The sequence below is a fragment of the Dasypus novemcinctus genome, chromosome 4, assembly GCF_030445035.2.
Source record: "Dasypus novemcinctus isolate mDasNov1 chromosome 4, mDasNov1.1.hap2, whole genome shotgun sequence".
Taxonomy (NCBI): Eukaryota; Metazoa; Chordata; class Mammalia; order Cingulata; family Dasypodidae; genus Dasypus; species Dasypus novemcinctus.
The window spans coordinates 24,236,475-24,250,531 of NC_080676.1; the positions used below are offsets into that span (position 1 = coordinate 24,236,475).

Here is a 14,057-nt window from a genome sequence, read left to right on the forward strand (position 1 = left end):
AAAGGCTAGATATGCTAATTACTAAATTAGTTTCAAACACTATGGTTGCCAAAGAGAAATAGCAAAAAAGCACCAACAACCTTAGCCTCACTGTTTCTTTAGGAAAGCTTTGAAAAATCAATTAAAAGACTGTTTCTGGAGATGGCTAAAACACCAGGATAGGTTAAAAAACAAAACTATGACTCACTGGCATGAATAAGAAAAAAAGTTTCATATTTAAAAAACTGTAAAGATTTGCGGAGAAAAAAAATCTTTTAAGATATGTTAATTAAGGGGCTCAAAACCTGTGTAGTCATAAGCAGTAAATATTTACAACAACTTTACCTAGTCTCTGCGATGTTCGTAGCAATTACTATTTTCCGAACACCAGGAGGGGTTCTTTTAAATACCTGTAAGAATAAATAACATCAAAACCCTGCAAGTATAATAATTGCCAGGGCATTATTTTTGCAATTGGAAGAATTACCTCAGATGTGTTTATTCACTAACATATGCATCTAATATGTACAGACAGTTGTATTCATAAGGTACACATCATTTTTAATACTGCAAAATTCTACTTGGGTAAGTCAAACTAAATCTCCGAAAGATGTCAGAATTTTATCACAAAAAAGATTAAAGAAATATAATTACATTTATAGTATGTCTTCTAACAAAAACTGGAGCTTCTTAGATAGACAAATTTTAAAGTAGAGGAAGAAAAGTTTAGTTTATGGACAAAAATTACAAGGCTAAACCAAGGTAAGGACAGCACCATTCAGACAAATGCCCAACCCATCAGAATGGATGTTTGTTAGCATGCTATACCACTGTATACTAGCCTAAATGCAAATTTTAGAAACATCTCACCCTTAACAATGTAACCTCAGCAAAAAGACAGAGAAGATAGTCAAGTACCACTGGCTACAATGCAAATATATATATATAAACGATTTATCCTTTCATTTATAAAATTGCTAATAGAGAAAATGTTGTTTCCCAGTCTACTGAAATACTCTCAAAAGAAGGAATAAATAATTCAACTGTTAGGGTGTCAGGTATGAAAAGTTCCTCCATATTGGTACTTTTCTGTCCAGCCTGAAATCAAGAGTTCTCTGTCTCCCTCTCTCCACCATTCCCTTCCCTTGGATAGGTAGTTTGTATCTAAATTTAGCAGGTTGAACCTTACTCTAGACTAAGGTACCAACAGAAGAAAGGGTATTATAAAACTCTCAATAAACATTCTTGATATTTTCTATTAGGTTGGGGCAAAAGTAATTGCAGCTTTGTTATTGAAATTTGCTGTTTGATATCAGAATACATTTTTAAATAACTGTGGTTATGTTATACATCATTTTAATGTGCATTCCTCACTTTGTTTTTTTGCTAATGATTTATTACTTGCTGTGTATTTTATAGTTACTTTAGACTAAGGAAATGATGATAGACAAAAAACAAATTCGAGCGATTTTCTTTTTTGAGGTCAAAACAGGTCATAAAGTAGCAAAGACAACTCCCAACATCAACAATGCATTAGGCCAGGAACTGCTAACAAACGTACAGTGCATGGTGGTTCAAGAAGTTCTGCAAAGGAGACGAGAGCCTTGAAGATGAGGAGTGTAGTAGCCCGCCACTGGAAGTTGACAATGACCAACTGAGAGCAATCATCAAAGCTTACCCTCTTATATCTACACGAGAAGTTGCCAAAGAATTCACCATCGACCATTCCATGGTCCTTTGGCATTTGAAGCAAATTGGAAAGGTAAAAAAGCTCGGTAAGTGGGTGCTTCATATGCTGACCAAAAATTTTAAAAATTATCATTTTAAAGTGTCGTATTCTCTTATTCTACGCAAGAAAAATGAACCATTTCCTCATCAGGTTGTGATGTGCGACAAAGTGGATTTTATACAATAAGTGGCAATGACCAGCTCAGTAATTGGACTGAGAAGAAGCTATAAAGCACTTCCCAAAGCCATACTTGCACCAAAAAAAAGGTCATGGTCACAGTTTGGTGGTCTGCTGCCAGTCTGATCCACTACAGGTTTCAAATCTGAATCCCAGCAAAACCATTACATCTGAGAAGGATGCTCATCAAATCGATGAGATGCATTGAAAACAGTAATGCCTGCAGCTGGCACTGGTCAACAGAAACAGTCCAATTCTTCACCACAAGACCAGACCGCAAGTTGCATAACCAATGCTTCAAAAGTTGAACAAATTGGCCTACCACCATATTCACCTGACCTCTCACCAACTGACTACCACGTCTTCAAGCATCTTGACAACTTTTTTCAGGGAAAACGCTTCCACAACCAACAGGATGCAAAAAAAGTTTCCAAGAATTAAACAAATCTTAAGCACAGATTTTACACTACAGGAATAAACAAACTTATGTCTGACAAAAATATGTTCACTGTAATGGTTCCTATTTGGTTACTAAAGATGTGTTTGAACCCAGTTATAATGATTGAAAATTCACAGTATAAAACTGCAATTCCTTTTGCACCAACCTAATATAAAGAGGAGAGGAGGAACCACACAGCCTTTTTTGTCTACCTCATTCTGCCAGGGCCTGCAAATGCTCCAAGACTGAAGTTCATTCTAATTAGGGAAATCCCTCTGCTGGAGCCGAAACATTCAAAACTGTGTTACTGATAAAATGGGAAAAATCTCATACCTTTATATATAGTTGTAATTCTGTCTAGTAAAAATCTTAAATATCAAGCTACAGTGTATCACAGATAATCACTCAGCTGAGCTATTTTTATTGGTACTCATATACCTTTTTCTTTTATTCAGAAAACCCAAATAAGTTACTGGTGAAGCCAATTCTTTAAACTTTTCTCTAGTGTTCACAAAACTAATTTCACTTATAGATTACCCTCTGTTATTCAAATTTTCATGTAAACATATCCAAAGATGCATCTATCTGAAAAGGTTCTCAAGAAGAATTTTAATCTATGGATTACTATTTGACAATGCTCCTTAAAAAACTAAAATAAAACATAAGCAGTTCTTAAAGGCTGTCTAAATTTGAAAGTCAGAAAATGAATAAATTTAACAATGTACCTGCGTCTGGTTAACTGTAGGCATCAGTGAATGTAAAGGTATAATAAGAAACTTATCTGAAAAGTAAAAAAGAAAAAGAAAGTGAACTTTATGATAAACGGTTGCAAAAAAATTCTATGAGACATTTTTAGAACAATGAATTTGGACGATAAGTCACATCATTCTTAATTTATATTTATTCCTACATTTAGTCAGGCCAACTTTATTCTTCTTATATTCTAGTTCTCTTAAGTGTTCTAAGTTGTTCCAGATGACATTTTATTGTTAATGTATTTCACACTGACATTTTTACCAAATCATTAAAGAATGTTCAAAAGTTGGAAGTAAGCCTTTCAAATTACACAAGTAAAATATCAAATTCATTCTTATTACTTAATTGAAGATCCAAGAATTTTGCTTAATATGAATGAAGTTTGTACACTTTGGATGATCCTGCTACTTTAAATCATAGAGACAATATATGAATTTTTTTTTAACAAATTCCTTATTAAGTATCCATAGCCTACTTAAAAAACCTACAAGAGTACTGCTGGTTAAATAAGGTAATAAATTCCAAAAGTGACCCACATTTTTAATATATATATCTTCTTTTAAATATAAGAAGTTATATTTTTACTTTGTAAATTTCAGAATGAAATAGGTCAAGCCCATTCATGACTACTAGCCAACAGAGAAAAAGTTTGGTGTAGTACAGTAATAGGAATAAGAGAGAGTATTAAAAAAACATGGGCAGATTTTATGTTTATCTATGATTATACAAATGCAAACTGACTTAAATTTCTAGTAACAGTGTCCCAAATGACTTGACAGCACTTCCCTTGAAAAGAAATGTTATCCAAAGGGATACAATGCTTCCCCCATAGGACTCTTTCTGACTCTTCTGAACCTAAAATTCCATGACTTTAAGAAGTAATAACATGGTAAAAATATGTTAAGCAACTGATATTACTAAAATAAGAAAGTGCTGAACTACTCATCTCAATACAATATGAAGTACATCAACTATAAAATACTCAGGTCAAAATGATGTTACATGAACTGAACCAATCCTTCAGATATAACTTGCAGCTAACAGGAAACATATGAGAGGATCAAATGAAATGATACCGAAGAGATTCAGACAAATTCAGAAAGCTGGACCTATTACAAGACAATCTGCATGGCCTTTTCCAGGCGCCATTATTTTTTGGGGGAAAAAAAGAGGAGGATTATGATATTCGAGAACTAGGTTAAAATATTTATCTGGTTTGACACTTTCTGGTTTAAACAAACCAGCTATGAAAGACACTTGGGACAAATGAAGAAACATGATTATACACTAGGTTAATAAATAATATTAAAGATCAGGTGTGCTAATGGCATTATGATTATATAAAACATTGTTTTCAGGATTCACACTTACATATTTAGGAGAAAATGTGACAGGTATGATTTACCTTCAATGGAAAAAAAACCAAAACAGGCCACAAAAATAATTGTTGCCTCAAAGTCATAGGTAATTTGCTTATTATATGATTCTCTGGTATTCAGTAGGTTGCTAATTTTTCCTTAAAAAAAGTTAAAATCACAGCCAGACATAATGAAAGTAAAAACAATTTTACCAAAGACAATGTAACTGAGATGAACGTAATTTATACTGCTGATATTACAGAACAAAGGGAATCAAAATGTCTACACTCTTTGGAAAAGAAATTAATAAGGAAGTTGATAAGCATTTTGAAACATAGAATTTTAAGATTTACTTTTCAGTCAATAAAGAATTGGGTCAATTCCTCCATCTTCTACAGTGGCCAGTACAGTATATAATAACTGATTATAAAGGCAAGTGTTTGCAGCATAATTTAAGAAAAAACATTGTTAAATTGTGGAAAAATTTCCTTTAAAAGTAATTAAGCTGGTGATGTAAGTGTAAATTGATATCTCCTTAAGAGTAATAAATTTAGTATAGAAAGTTAATGAAGCCAATTATAATAATCTATAAATCTCACAACCCCATCCCATCCTGAGAAATGATCACCATTACATTTTGGTATGTATCTTTCAAGTATTTTCCTTCATAGAATATACACACACACATTTTTTAAAAACTAAGATTATAATAGGAGAAAAAATTTTGAAAAAAAAATGTATTGACTAATCGTGCTTATACTTTTTCTATAGAAAAAGATTATCACTGACAAGAAAATACGAAAGGAGTATTTCTTTACAGAGAAGTCACAGTAATTAGATCAAAACATTTCATCAGCAAGAGAATAATTTTAATTAGAGATGCTGCTTTGAGGGCATTATAGTAAAGCGATCCAACAAAAAATTAAAATGTATCTTTACTATTTTAGTCAATAAGATTAGATTAAAATATTAATACATTCCTAGTGCCTTATAAAAACAAAATGTATCAAAAGCACTTTAGCAGAGTAAGGAAGAGATTATATTCAAAACCAGAAAAAATTAAATAGAATTTCCTTTGTGTACTCATCTATTTGAAGTTAATGACTCCTGAAATGTTTTATTGAATTTTATAAAAATGTTCTCATGCGTTTCTCTAAAATAGACCCATTTTATGTGCCTCAAAACATGCTAAAAAAGAATTAGAATCACCTGAAGCATTTTTCAAAACTTCAGAGGTCAAGGCCACATTACTAGATTTGGGTGAGGTTAGGGTCTTGGTGTCTGATTTTTAAAAAAATTCCTTGGGTGACTCTGTTGTATAATCAGAGCTGAGAAACACTGGGTTAAATGACAAATTATAGCTTCTTTTCTGCTCAACTAAACCCAGCAATGAGTGAGAAAAATGAGTGCAATGCCTCAAATGCCAACACCTTAACTTCAAGAGCTCAATTTTACTGGTAGATTTAGGAAGAGAGGTAAAACATTCTTATAATATTACTAAAAAAAGAGCTTTATTACATATTTAGCACCTTCATCTATGCCCTAGAACTTTAGAAAAAAAAGATCAGCAATTTTTGGAAAGCCCAAGCTGGGTGAGACCACTAAGTTCCTAAACTGAGGCAGTCTCAGAAGCAGTATTTCTTCAAATGAAAGGAAAAAACATGCTATACAAGATTCAAAAACCATTCTCAGAATGGCAATAAAAATACATTTATAAAATACCTGATTTAAACATCACTTGTGACATCAAGAGATCATGTAAAGTGCTGATATTGTCCCAGCCTGGAAGAAATACCAATATTGCACCATCCTGTATGGAAGGGAAATAATCATCGCAAAGGATCAAATCAACAAAATACACAATAAAATTCTGTGCACACTTAAATCTTCACTAAAATTATAGTTCAGGATAATTCTAGTTGCTGATTTTAACTAAAAAACATATAAGCTCACTTTAAAAAATAATTCTGGATATATCATTTGTTTAACCTTTTCTTCAAATAGATCAAATGACCAAATCTTTTGGCATTCTGAGATTCTTATTTCTGGTGTCAAAAGCAATTTTGTTGATGGCCTATATTTTAAAAGCATTTAAGAAAGTTATTTTTCTTTTTTCATGGCTTTGATACATGAATAAAATTAAATTTATTGTACTTGAAGAAGGAAAAAGAAAAAACAAAACAACTAACCTCTTCTTCCAAAACAATGTGTCGGATAAGAGCAACAATCAAATTCAGATCAACTTTGTCATCATCCATCATTTCCATAACATCTACAGTACTTGCAGAATATCTATCAGAGTTGAATAGGAAGTCATGAAATACTTAAAAGGGAGACTACATATCTACCATGATAAAGCTTCCTTCGGTTTAAATTGCAACAAAATCTTAATACTTTGACTCAAGCTGCAAATGGGCAAACATAATCCATAAATAGGAGAATCACTGGAGGTAATAATCATGTTTAAAAGTCAAATCAGCAGAGTACTGAGCGGGCAGAGTAGGTCTGCAATGCCCCTATTTAAGTATGTGAAAATTCAAGAAGACAATCCCTGCTTTTTGTTTTAACCATTTAGCCATCGTGCCCTCATTTTCAAACAAATTAAATTTACCTTCTTCTCAGTTCTCTTACGTAATCTGGCCAACGTTCTTTATATATTGCTTCTTTTTCTTCTTTTTCTTGTCTATTTACATGCCCCTGCATGAAACCCCTCTTCAATTGGGATCTGTGTTCTTTTTGTTCTGGAACATATCTAAAATAAAAACATTCTTAAGTATCTTCACTTTTTTTAAACTGTAACTTAATACATTTAAATTTGGAAAAAGTGGATTACAAAAAACATTTTTACTATAATTTCTAGTGAATTCTTGCTAAGGCATCAATCTCTTCACAAGTATTCATTATAAAAATATCTAGCATTTTAGATAAAAATCACTTTTCTAAAGGACCTCCAGACAATCGTTAGCAGTCAAATTTTAAAAGTAGAATAACTTTCACATTCAATTTTATATGTTTTAAGTCAGAAGTTAACAATTAGTCCAGTATAGTAACAGTTAATGACAGCCTAGTAGAAATTCTTAGATTTCTACTGCCTGCACATAAAAAATTACCCTGGAGAGTTTATAAAAATATAGATTCCTAAATTCCATCCCTAGTGACTTGGATTCAGGTTTGGCTAAGACCTATTAATCTAAGAATTTTAATTAGTACTCCAAAAGATTCAGGTACTACACCCATAGACTTATAGACCTATGCTTGAGAACTGTTATTCTGTTCGTCACACAGGTATAGCTAAGGCAGAGCCAGAATCAACAGGCAAATCTCTTGTGTATTACGCCAGTGCTATACTATGCCTCCACCATGCTGTAGTGACTTTAAAACAGAGGACACATCTGCCCCAGAATGCTGCCTACCATGGCTGGTTCTTTAGGGGCATGGGGGTATGGAGAGAGAAAAAAAGGGCACCTGCTTTTTAACCCCAGATTCCTTCAGAGTTCACCTAGAATACAGTGTTTAGATGGAATAATGGGTTTTGGAACATGAGCTTTGGAGTTACACAGAACTGGACTAATGCCCTTGCTCTGCCACTGACTAGCTATGTAACCTTGTGGACAATTTACTAAACCTTTAGTTTCCTTATTTGGGAGATGAACAACACAGTGTCATTAGGGTAAACATATAAAAGTAAAGCATAGTGCCTGACACACAATGGACACCCAAAAGTGTTAATCCCCTTCCCTATTCAGTACCTGTGACCCAGGACTCCCCTAAGTCTTCGAAACATATAGAGGCACCAACTTGAAGTAGGGCAACCTGAGACAGAGATTGGTCCTAGTCAGCAGGATGGACTCACAGTTGACTCCCTTCTTAGCAATTCCAAAAACAGAGGTAACCTTCAACCCCCCACCTCCAGAACCCAAACAACCCTCCATATCATCTCACCCTACTGAGTCTGGCCATCATGTTCCTTCCCTCTTTCCTTCCTGCAGTGCAACTCTTCTGGGAAGAAAATAGCTGGGAACTTCGGATGAAAACCTCTTATCAAAAGGGCATTCTAAGTGCACAGATACAATCCCTTTCCCCCCAGAGGTCCTTCATCTGTAGGTCCTTGCATTGTCCCTGCCTTCTAGGAAGTTTAAGACAATTGGGCAATTCATTGTTTAACTTTAGATTACTGGTTCACAAAACTTCGTTTTCATTACTGGCAAGCTGCTGCCTATTATTCTCTTAAAAAACAATTTGTAAATGTGCCATGGTAGAAACTGGAGCTGCACAGGCAGGGCACAGGAAATTTATGGCCTATTATAATATCACAGCATGAAGTCCACTACATGCAGTCTCTCTCACTTCAGCATGTTCTATCCTTTCTGACATGCACACTTCCCTCCTTCCTATGGATTTATGAGTTTTGCTGACTTGTCCAGGCTGTCTCTATTTTATAATTTCATTCTGAATATATTCTTTACTTTCCCAGGATAGGTCAATCATACTTCTAATAACAGTATGTCTTCCATTTACATATAAGCGCTAAAGGCTTGTACCAAGTTTTTTCTTAGTTTATGCTCAGGGAAGCAGGCTTGGCTCAATAGAAAGAACAACCGCCTACCACATGGGAGGTCCACGGTTCAAACCCTGGGCCTCCTTGACCTGTGTGGAGCTAGTCCACGTGCAGTGCTGATGCGTGCAAGGAGTGCCATGCCATGCAGGGGTGTCCCCCACATAGGGGAGCCCCACGCACAAGGAGAGCCACCCAGCACGAAAGAAAGTTCAGCCTGCCCAGGAGTAGCACTGCACACGTGGAGAGCTGATGCAGCAAGAACGCAACAAAAAGAGACACAGATTCCCGGTGCCGCTGACAAAAATAGAAGCGGACACAGAAGAACACAGAGCGAATGGATATCGAGAACAGACAAATGGGGTGGGGGGTGGGTGGGGAAGGAGAGAGAAAAAAATAATTAAAAAAAAAAGAAAAAAGTTACAAGATGTTAATATCAGGCAAAACAAAACAAAAACACCCAAAACACAACAAAAACATATTATAAAAAAAAGTTTATGCTCAGATCCTAGCACAGTTTAAGACAAATAGTAAATCTTAATAAAAATTTATTAAATATATTTCCAGTAAAAATTTGGCTGACTTTTCCCCATGTAAAACAGGCTGTAGGATTTCACCTCTTACCTTCCCACTATTACTTTCTGATTTTCTAATTAACAAGGGAGCTGTAATCTTGAAACAGCTCATCACAAGTGTCTCTATACTCCATCTATCCATTTATTTATTGAGATGTTTACTGTAGGCTAGGCATTATACTAAGCACTAGTTACAAAGATGAACAAGACAAAATCCTTGACCTTGAAAAGTCTGAGTCTAGTGCAAGAGGTAAATACATACAGACACAATGTATGGCAACAAGGTGTGTTTTAAGAAATAAAAGTGCTATGTGAGTCCAGGTGAGAAAACAACTCACTCTGTGACACGTTATGAGAGAAACCTTAACAGGAAAGAAAGGTGGGATTTCTTTTTACAGAATTAATAGTTTGCAGATGAAAGGATAGAGAAGGTGGCAAAAGCAAGCCTAAAAAGAGGAAGTAATGTAACCAAGTACAAAGCCATGAATGAAAGGGCAAAGAATGGCACATTACACTTATTAGCACAGGCAGGTCATGAGATTCATGACTGGCAGATGAGGCTAAAAAACAAGAATGGGCCCAGATTTTAAAGGGCCTGGGGATGACAAGCTAAGAATAGTGGATCTGATCCTACTGGCCTATGGTTTCCCAACCTTTTCCCCATCAAGGAATATAAATATAATTTTGTACAGCCCACTACAGAAGGCTGCTATCAGCTAAAGACAAATGACCGGATATTTGAGGCGATCAATAACTTAAGCATACTAGTTGGGTCATTCTAGTATAGGTCATGAAGATCTGATAAAGGATTTGATACAGATTTTTACAAAAATCTCATATGCAAGGCTTACGGGGGAAGAGGATCAAATTTTAGGGAAATATATGACAGCAGTTGGGTGGTAGGGAGTGGGGGACAGAGAGGGAGAGAGTGGTAAGTGACAATCACAAGACAAGAAAGGGAATGACTATATATGTGTAACAGAGCTAACAATTTGTAAAATAAAAGCAAACTCAACAGGGTCTGGGTGCACTGAGGATGTATGGATTAAGAATGACTTGGAGTAACTGGGTTCTTCAAAGCATGTAAAGCAGTGAGTATATGCTGGTAAATACTAATTGATGAATATTAGCTCCCTCAATTTATAGTTTCAAAAACTGCATGCTGGGCTGAAGGTGAGTATCCAAAGCAGGTTTATTTATTTTTGGTAGGAATGAAATTGGAATTGAATATACGATAATGATTTTGGCTTGAAAAATGTAATGTGCTGTATAAGATATCAGTGGTAGTAGAATGCTGCTGCATATACAGTTAGAAAACAGTATTAGAGTTCAGGGAGCCTCAGGGTGATGATACAAATAGACAGGATTATACAATGAAAAGATAGAAGATTGGGTAAAGGGTAATTTGGAACCCTACGGGAAAATCAAACTTAAAAGGTAGGCAAAATAAGACAGCTAAGGAAAATGAAACCCAGGTCAAAGGAGAACCAAGGAAAAGATTCAAGTGCTTTATACAAAGGTTCCCAAACTGTGCTGCCTATTTGAATCATAGGCATTGTGATTTAATTAAAGTATGACATGTGAACTGGGCACCTGGATTTTAAAAAACTCCAGCTGACTTTAATATACAATAAAGTTTGAGAATCCCTGATTAAAAGGAAAAGAATGATACTGAAGGTTGACAAGAGAAAAGCGACATATTTGTACTTTTAATTTCATTTCTTGGTAATTACTTACCTTATTTTTTCAATTATATCTTCTAAAAGATATTCCACAACTGGAAAAGTAAAGCCAGGTATGTGTATCATTGGACAGTTACCTATTATGGCAGAAAAAACAAACATAATTCTGTATTTATATGTTCAAATGAAAAAAAAAAATCACCATAATCTAAATAGAGTCTAAACAGAGATACTGGACAATGACTATTATTATTTGTAATTTCAGGAAATGGTCCTATAACTTTTACAGTTCTACCCTATTTTTCCACATGTAGTTTTTAAAAAGCAGTAATCTAAGTCTTTTAAAGTTTTATAAGATCTTGGAGAACATCTTATTTCTATTAAAAACCTGAGGTCCTTAAAAACTTAACAATTTCCCAGCTTATAAAAATAGAAGCCAAAAAAAAAAAAAACTAAAGAAAGAAAAGATTCAACACAAGGTCTCAACCCCTAATTTAATGTGAGTTCCATTACACCCCAAGGTCTGTAATCCTTATTTATATCTCAACTCAATTAATGCCATTTTCAACTCAATTAATGCCATTTTACTGCTACCAACTATACAAACATCTAACACCATTCTACAACGTAACCTAGACAATCAAAGGGTGGAACATTTTGAGTTGTACTCAAAGGCCACCATTAGCCAAAACAGTGCCACATTCAGAATCTAATTTTTACTAGATTCTAAATAAGCACTGCTTTTTATAGCACCGAGAATTAAAGTAGTAGTCAAAAAGAGACCCAAACTACAAAACCAAAACAGGGAGCCCTAAATTAAACCATGGACTTTAATTAACAGTAAAATTATCAAAAAGTGCTCTCATCAAAGACTTTCAGGAAGATGCTGTCAGAAAAGATAGGCAGAGCTCAACTCTCACAAAAACAAGAGAACAGCAAAAAGCTGTCAAAAGGATTTGCACTGGGGCTCTGAGGACAGGAGAGTGCTGCGTACCTCCCAGGAAGGTGAAGGACAGAAAGACAAAAAAGCCAAAACAAAAACAATGAGTTGCAAGCCCGTACAGCCAGGAACAGCACCCATGCCCCACCACAAAGGTGAAGAGCCTAGATAAAACCCATGGCTCACTGCAGCCAAATGAGAGAAGAACAGATGTGTTCCTCCCTGGGAAAAGAAAGGGTGTGGCAGAAGGAGTCTGGTTCCTCTTCAGTAAATTTAACCAGCAGAGCCCACTTTGAATTGCAGCCCTTGTCAGACCAGAATTATGGGCAAGTAGAGGTTGAAAAAAGTCACCACTGAGGAAAGATTTGCTGATGAGTGCCATCTCTAACTGGCTGGGAAATTGCAAGGAGAAAAACTGATTTGAGGCATCTCTTGTCCCAAACTCCTGAGGGCGGACCTGCACCCAATTAGTGAGTCTCTGGCCCTATTTTGATAATTTAAACTGGGCAATTTTAAAGACTCAAAAGAAACCAAAACAAAAATCAAAGAGCCGAGAAACAAAACCAATAGGCAAGAGAGAGAAAGTGATCATCAGAGTAAATTCTGTAACATATTCAGAGACCTAGACATCTGCAAAAAATTACAAGCCATACTAAGGAATGGATAGATATTGCCCAGCCAAACGAACAAACCGAAAATCATGAAGAGACACAAGATTTAGTACAACTAATCAATAATGATCACACAAATCAATTCAAGGAGATGAAGGAAAATATGACCTGAGATAGAGGATGATAAGTAGACACTGGATGAATATAAAGAACAATCTTAAAGTCTGCAATGAAAGGTTTAACACAGCTTAAGGGAATGAAAGACACAATAGAAGAGATTAAAAATACATGAGATGCATATAATAGCCAATTTGAACTGATGGAGGGTAGTATTAGTGAAATTGAGGACAGAACATCTGAACATGGAGAGAGAGGACAGAAAGAGAAAAGAATGAAAAAAATGGAACAGGGTCTCAGGAAAATGAATGATAATGCAAAATATACAAACATATGCATTATCAGTGTTCTACAAAGGGAAGAGAACAGCAAAGGGGCAAAATGAGTATTTTGGGAAATAATGACTGAAAACTTCCCATCTCTTATGAATGACATAAATATCAATATCCAAGGACATAGCATCCTAAACAGAGAAAATCTGAATAGACCTACTCTATTAATAGTATGACTCGAGATACATATTATTCAGAATGACAAATACCAGAGATAAAGAGAGGATTCTGAAAATATTCAAGAGAAAAGCAATTAATGTATCACATACCACAGAACCTCAATAAGACTAACTGCCAAATCTCTCATCAGAAACTATGAAGGTGAAAAGAAAGTGGCATGATGTATTTGTATTTAAGGTGCTGAAAAAGAAAAACTGCAAGCCAGAAATTCTTTATCTAGCAAAACTGTTTTTCAAAAATAAGGGTATGTTTAACTACTTCACAAACAAAAACTGAGAATATGTTACCAACAGACCAGATTAACAAGAGATACTAAAGGGAGTACTGCAGCCTGAAAAGGAAAAAACAAGATGAGACTTGGAGAACAGTGCAGTAATGAAGATTATTGGTAAGGGTAACTTAATATGACAACAGAGGGCCAAAGTTTAAGGTAAAATGGACTAAACTAGTAATGCCTTTACAGTAATAACACTGAACATGAGTGGACTGAATTCCCTGATCAAAATACATGGAATGAATAAAAAAATAGAAGACATCTATATGCTTTCTACAAGAGCCTCACCTCAGATGTAAAGACACAATCAGGTTGAAAAGGGAAAATTCACAAATATATAGAGATTAACACTC

The 14,057-nt window shown here is 34.9% G+C and overlaps 1 protein-coding gene across 2 annotated transcripts in view; it reads right to left on the reverse strand.

Annotated features, from left to right (window-relative positions):
- Window positions 1-14,057, reverse strand: part of DHX36 (DEAH-box helicase 36) — a 48,392-nt gene that overhangs the window by 16,552 nt on the left and 17,783 nt on the right. For both annotated transcript variants that reach the window (XM_058295180.2, XM_058295182.2), the window contains exons 9-14: window positions 11,306-11,387; window positions 7,050-7,190; window positions 6,628-6,730; window positions 6,161-6,248; window positions 3,050-3,105; window positions 325-389 (exon numbers count right to left, since the gene is read on the reverse strand). In XM_058295180.2, the coding sequence (XP_058151163.1) occupies window positions 325-389; window positions 3,050-3,105; window positions 6,161-6,248; window positions 6,628-6,730; window positions 7,050-7,190; window positions 11,306-11,387 (535 nt within the window). The remainder of the gene's footprint in view (window positions 1-324; window positions 390-3,049; window positions 3,106-6,160; window positions 6,249-6,627; window positions 6,731-7,049; window positions 7,191-11,305; window positions 11,388-14,057) is intronic.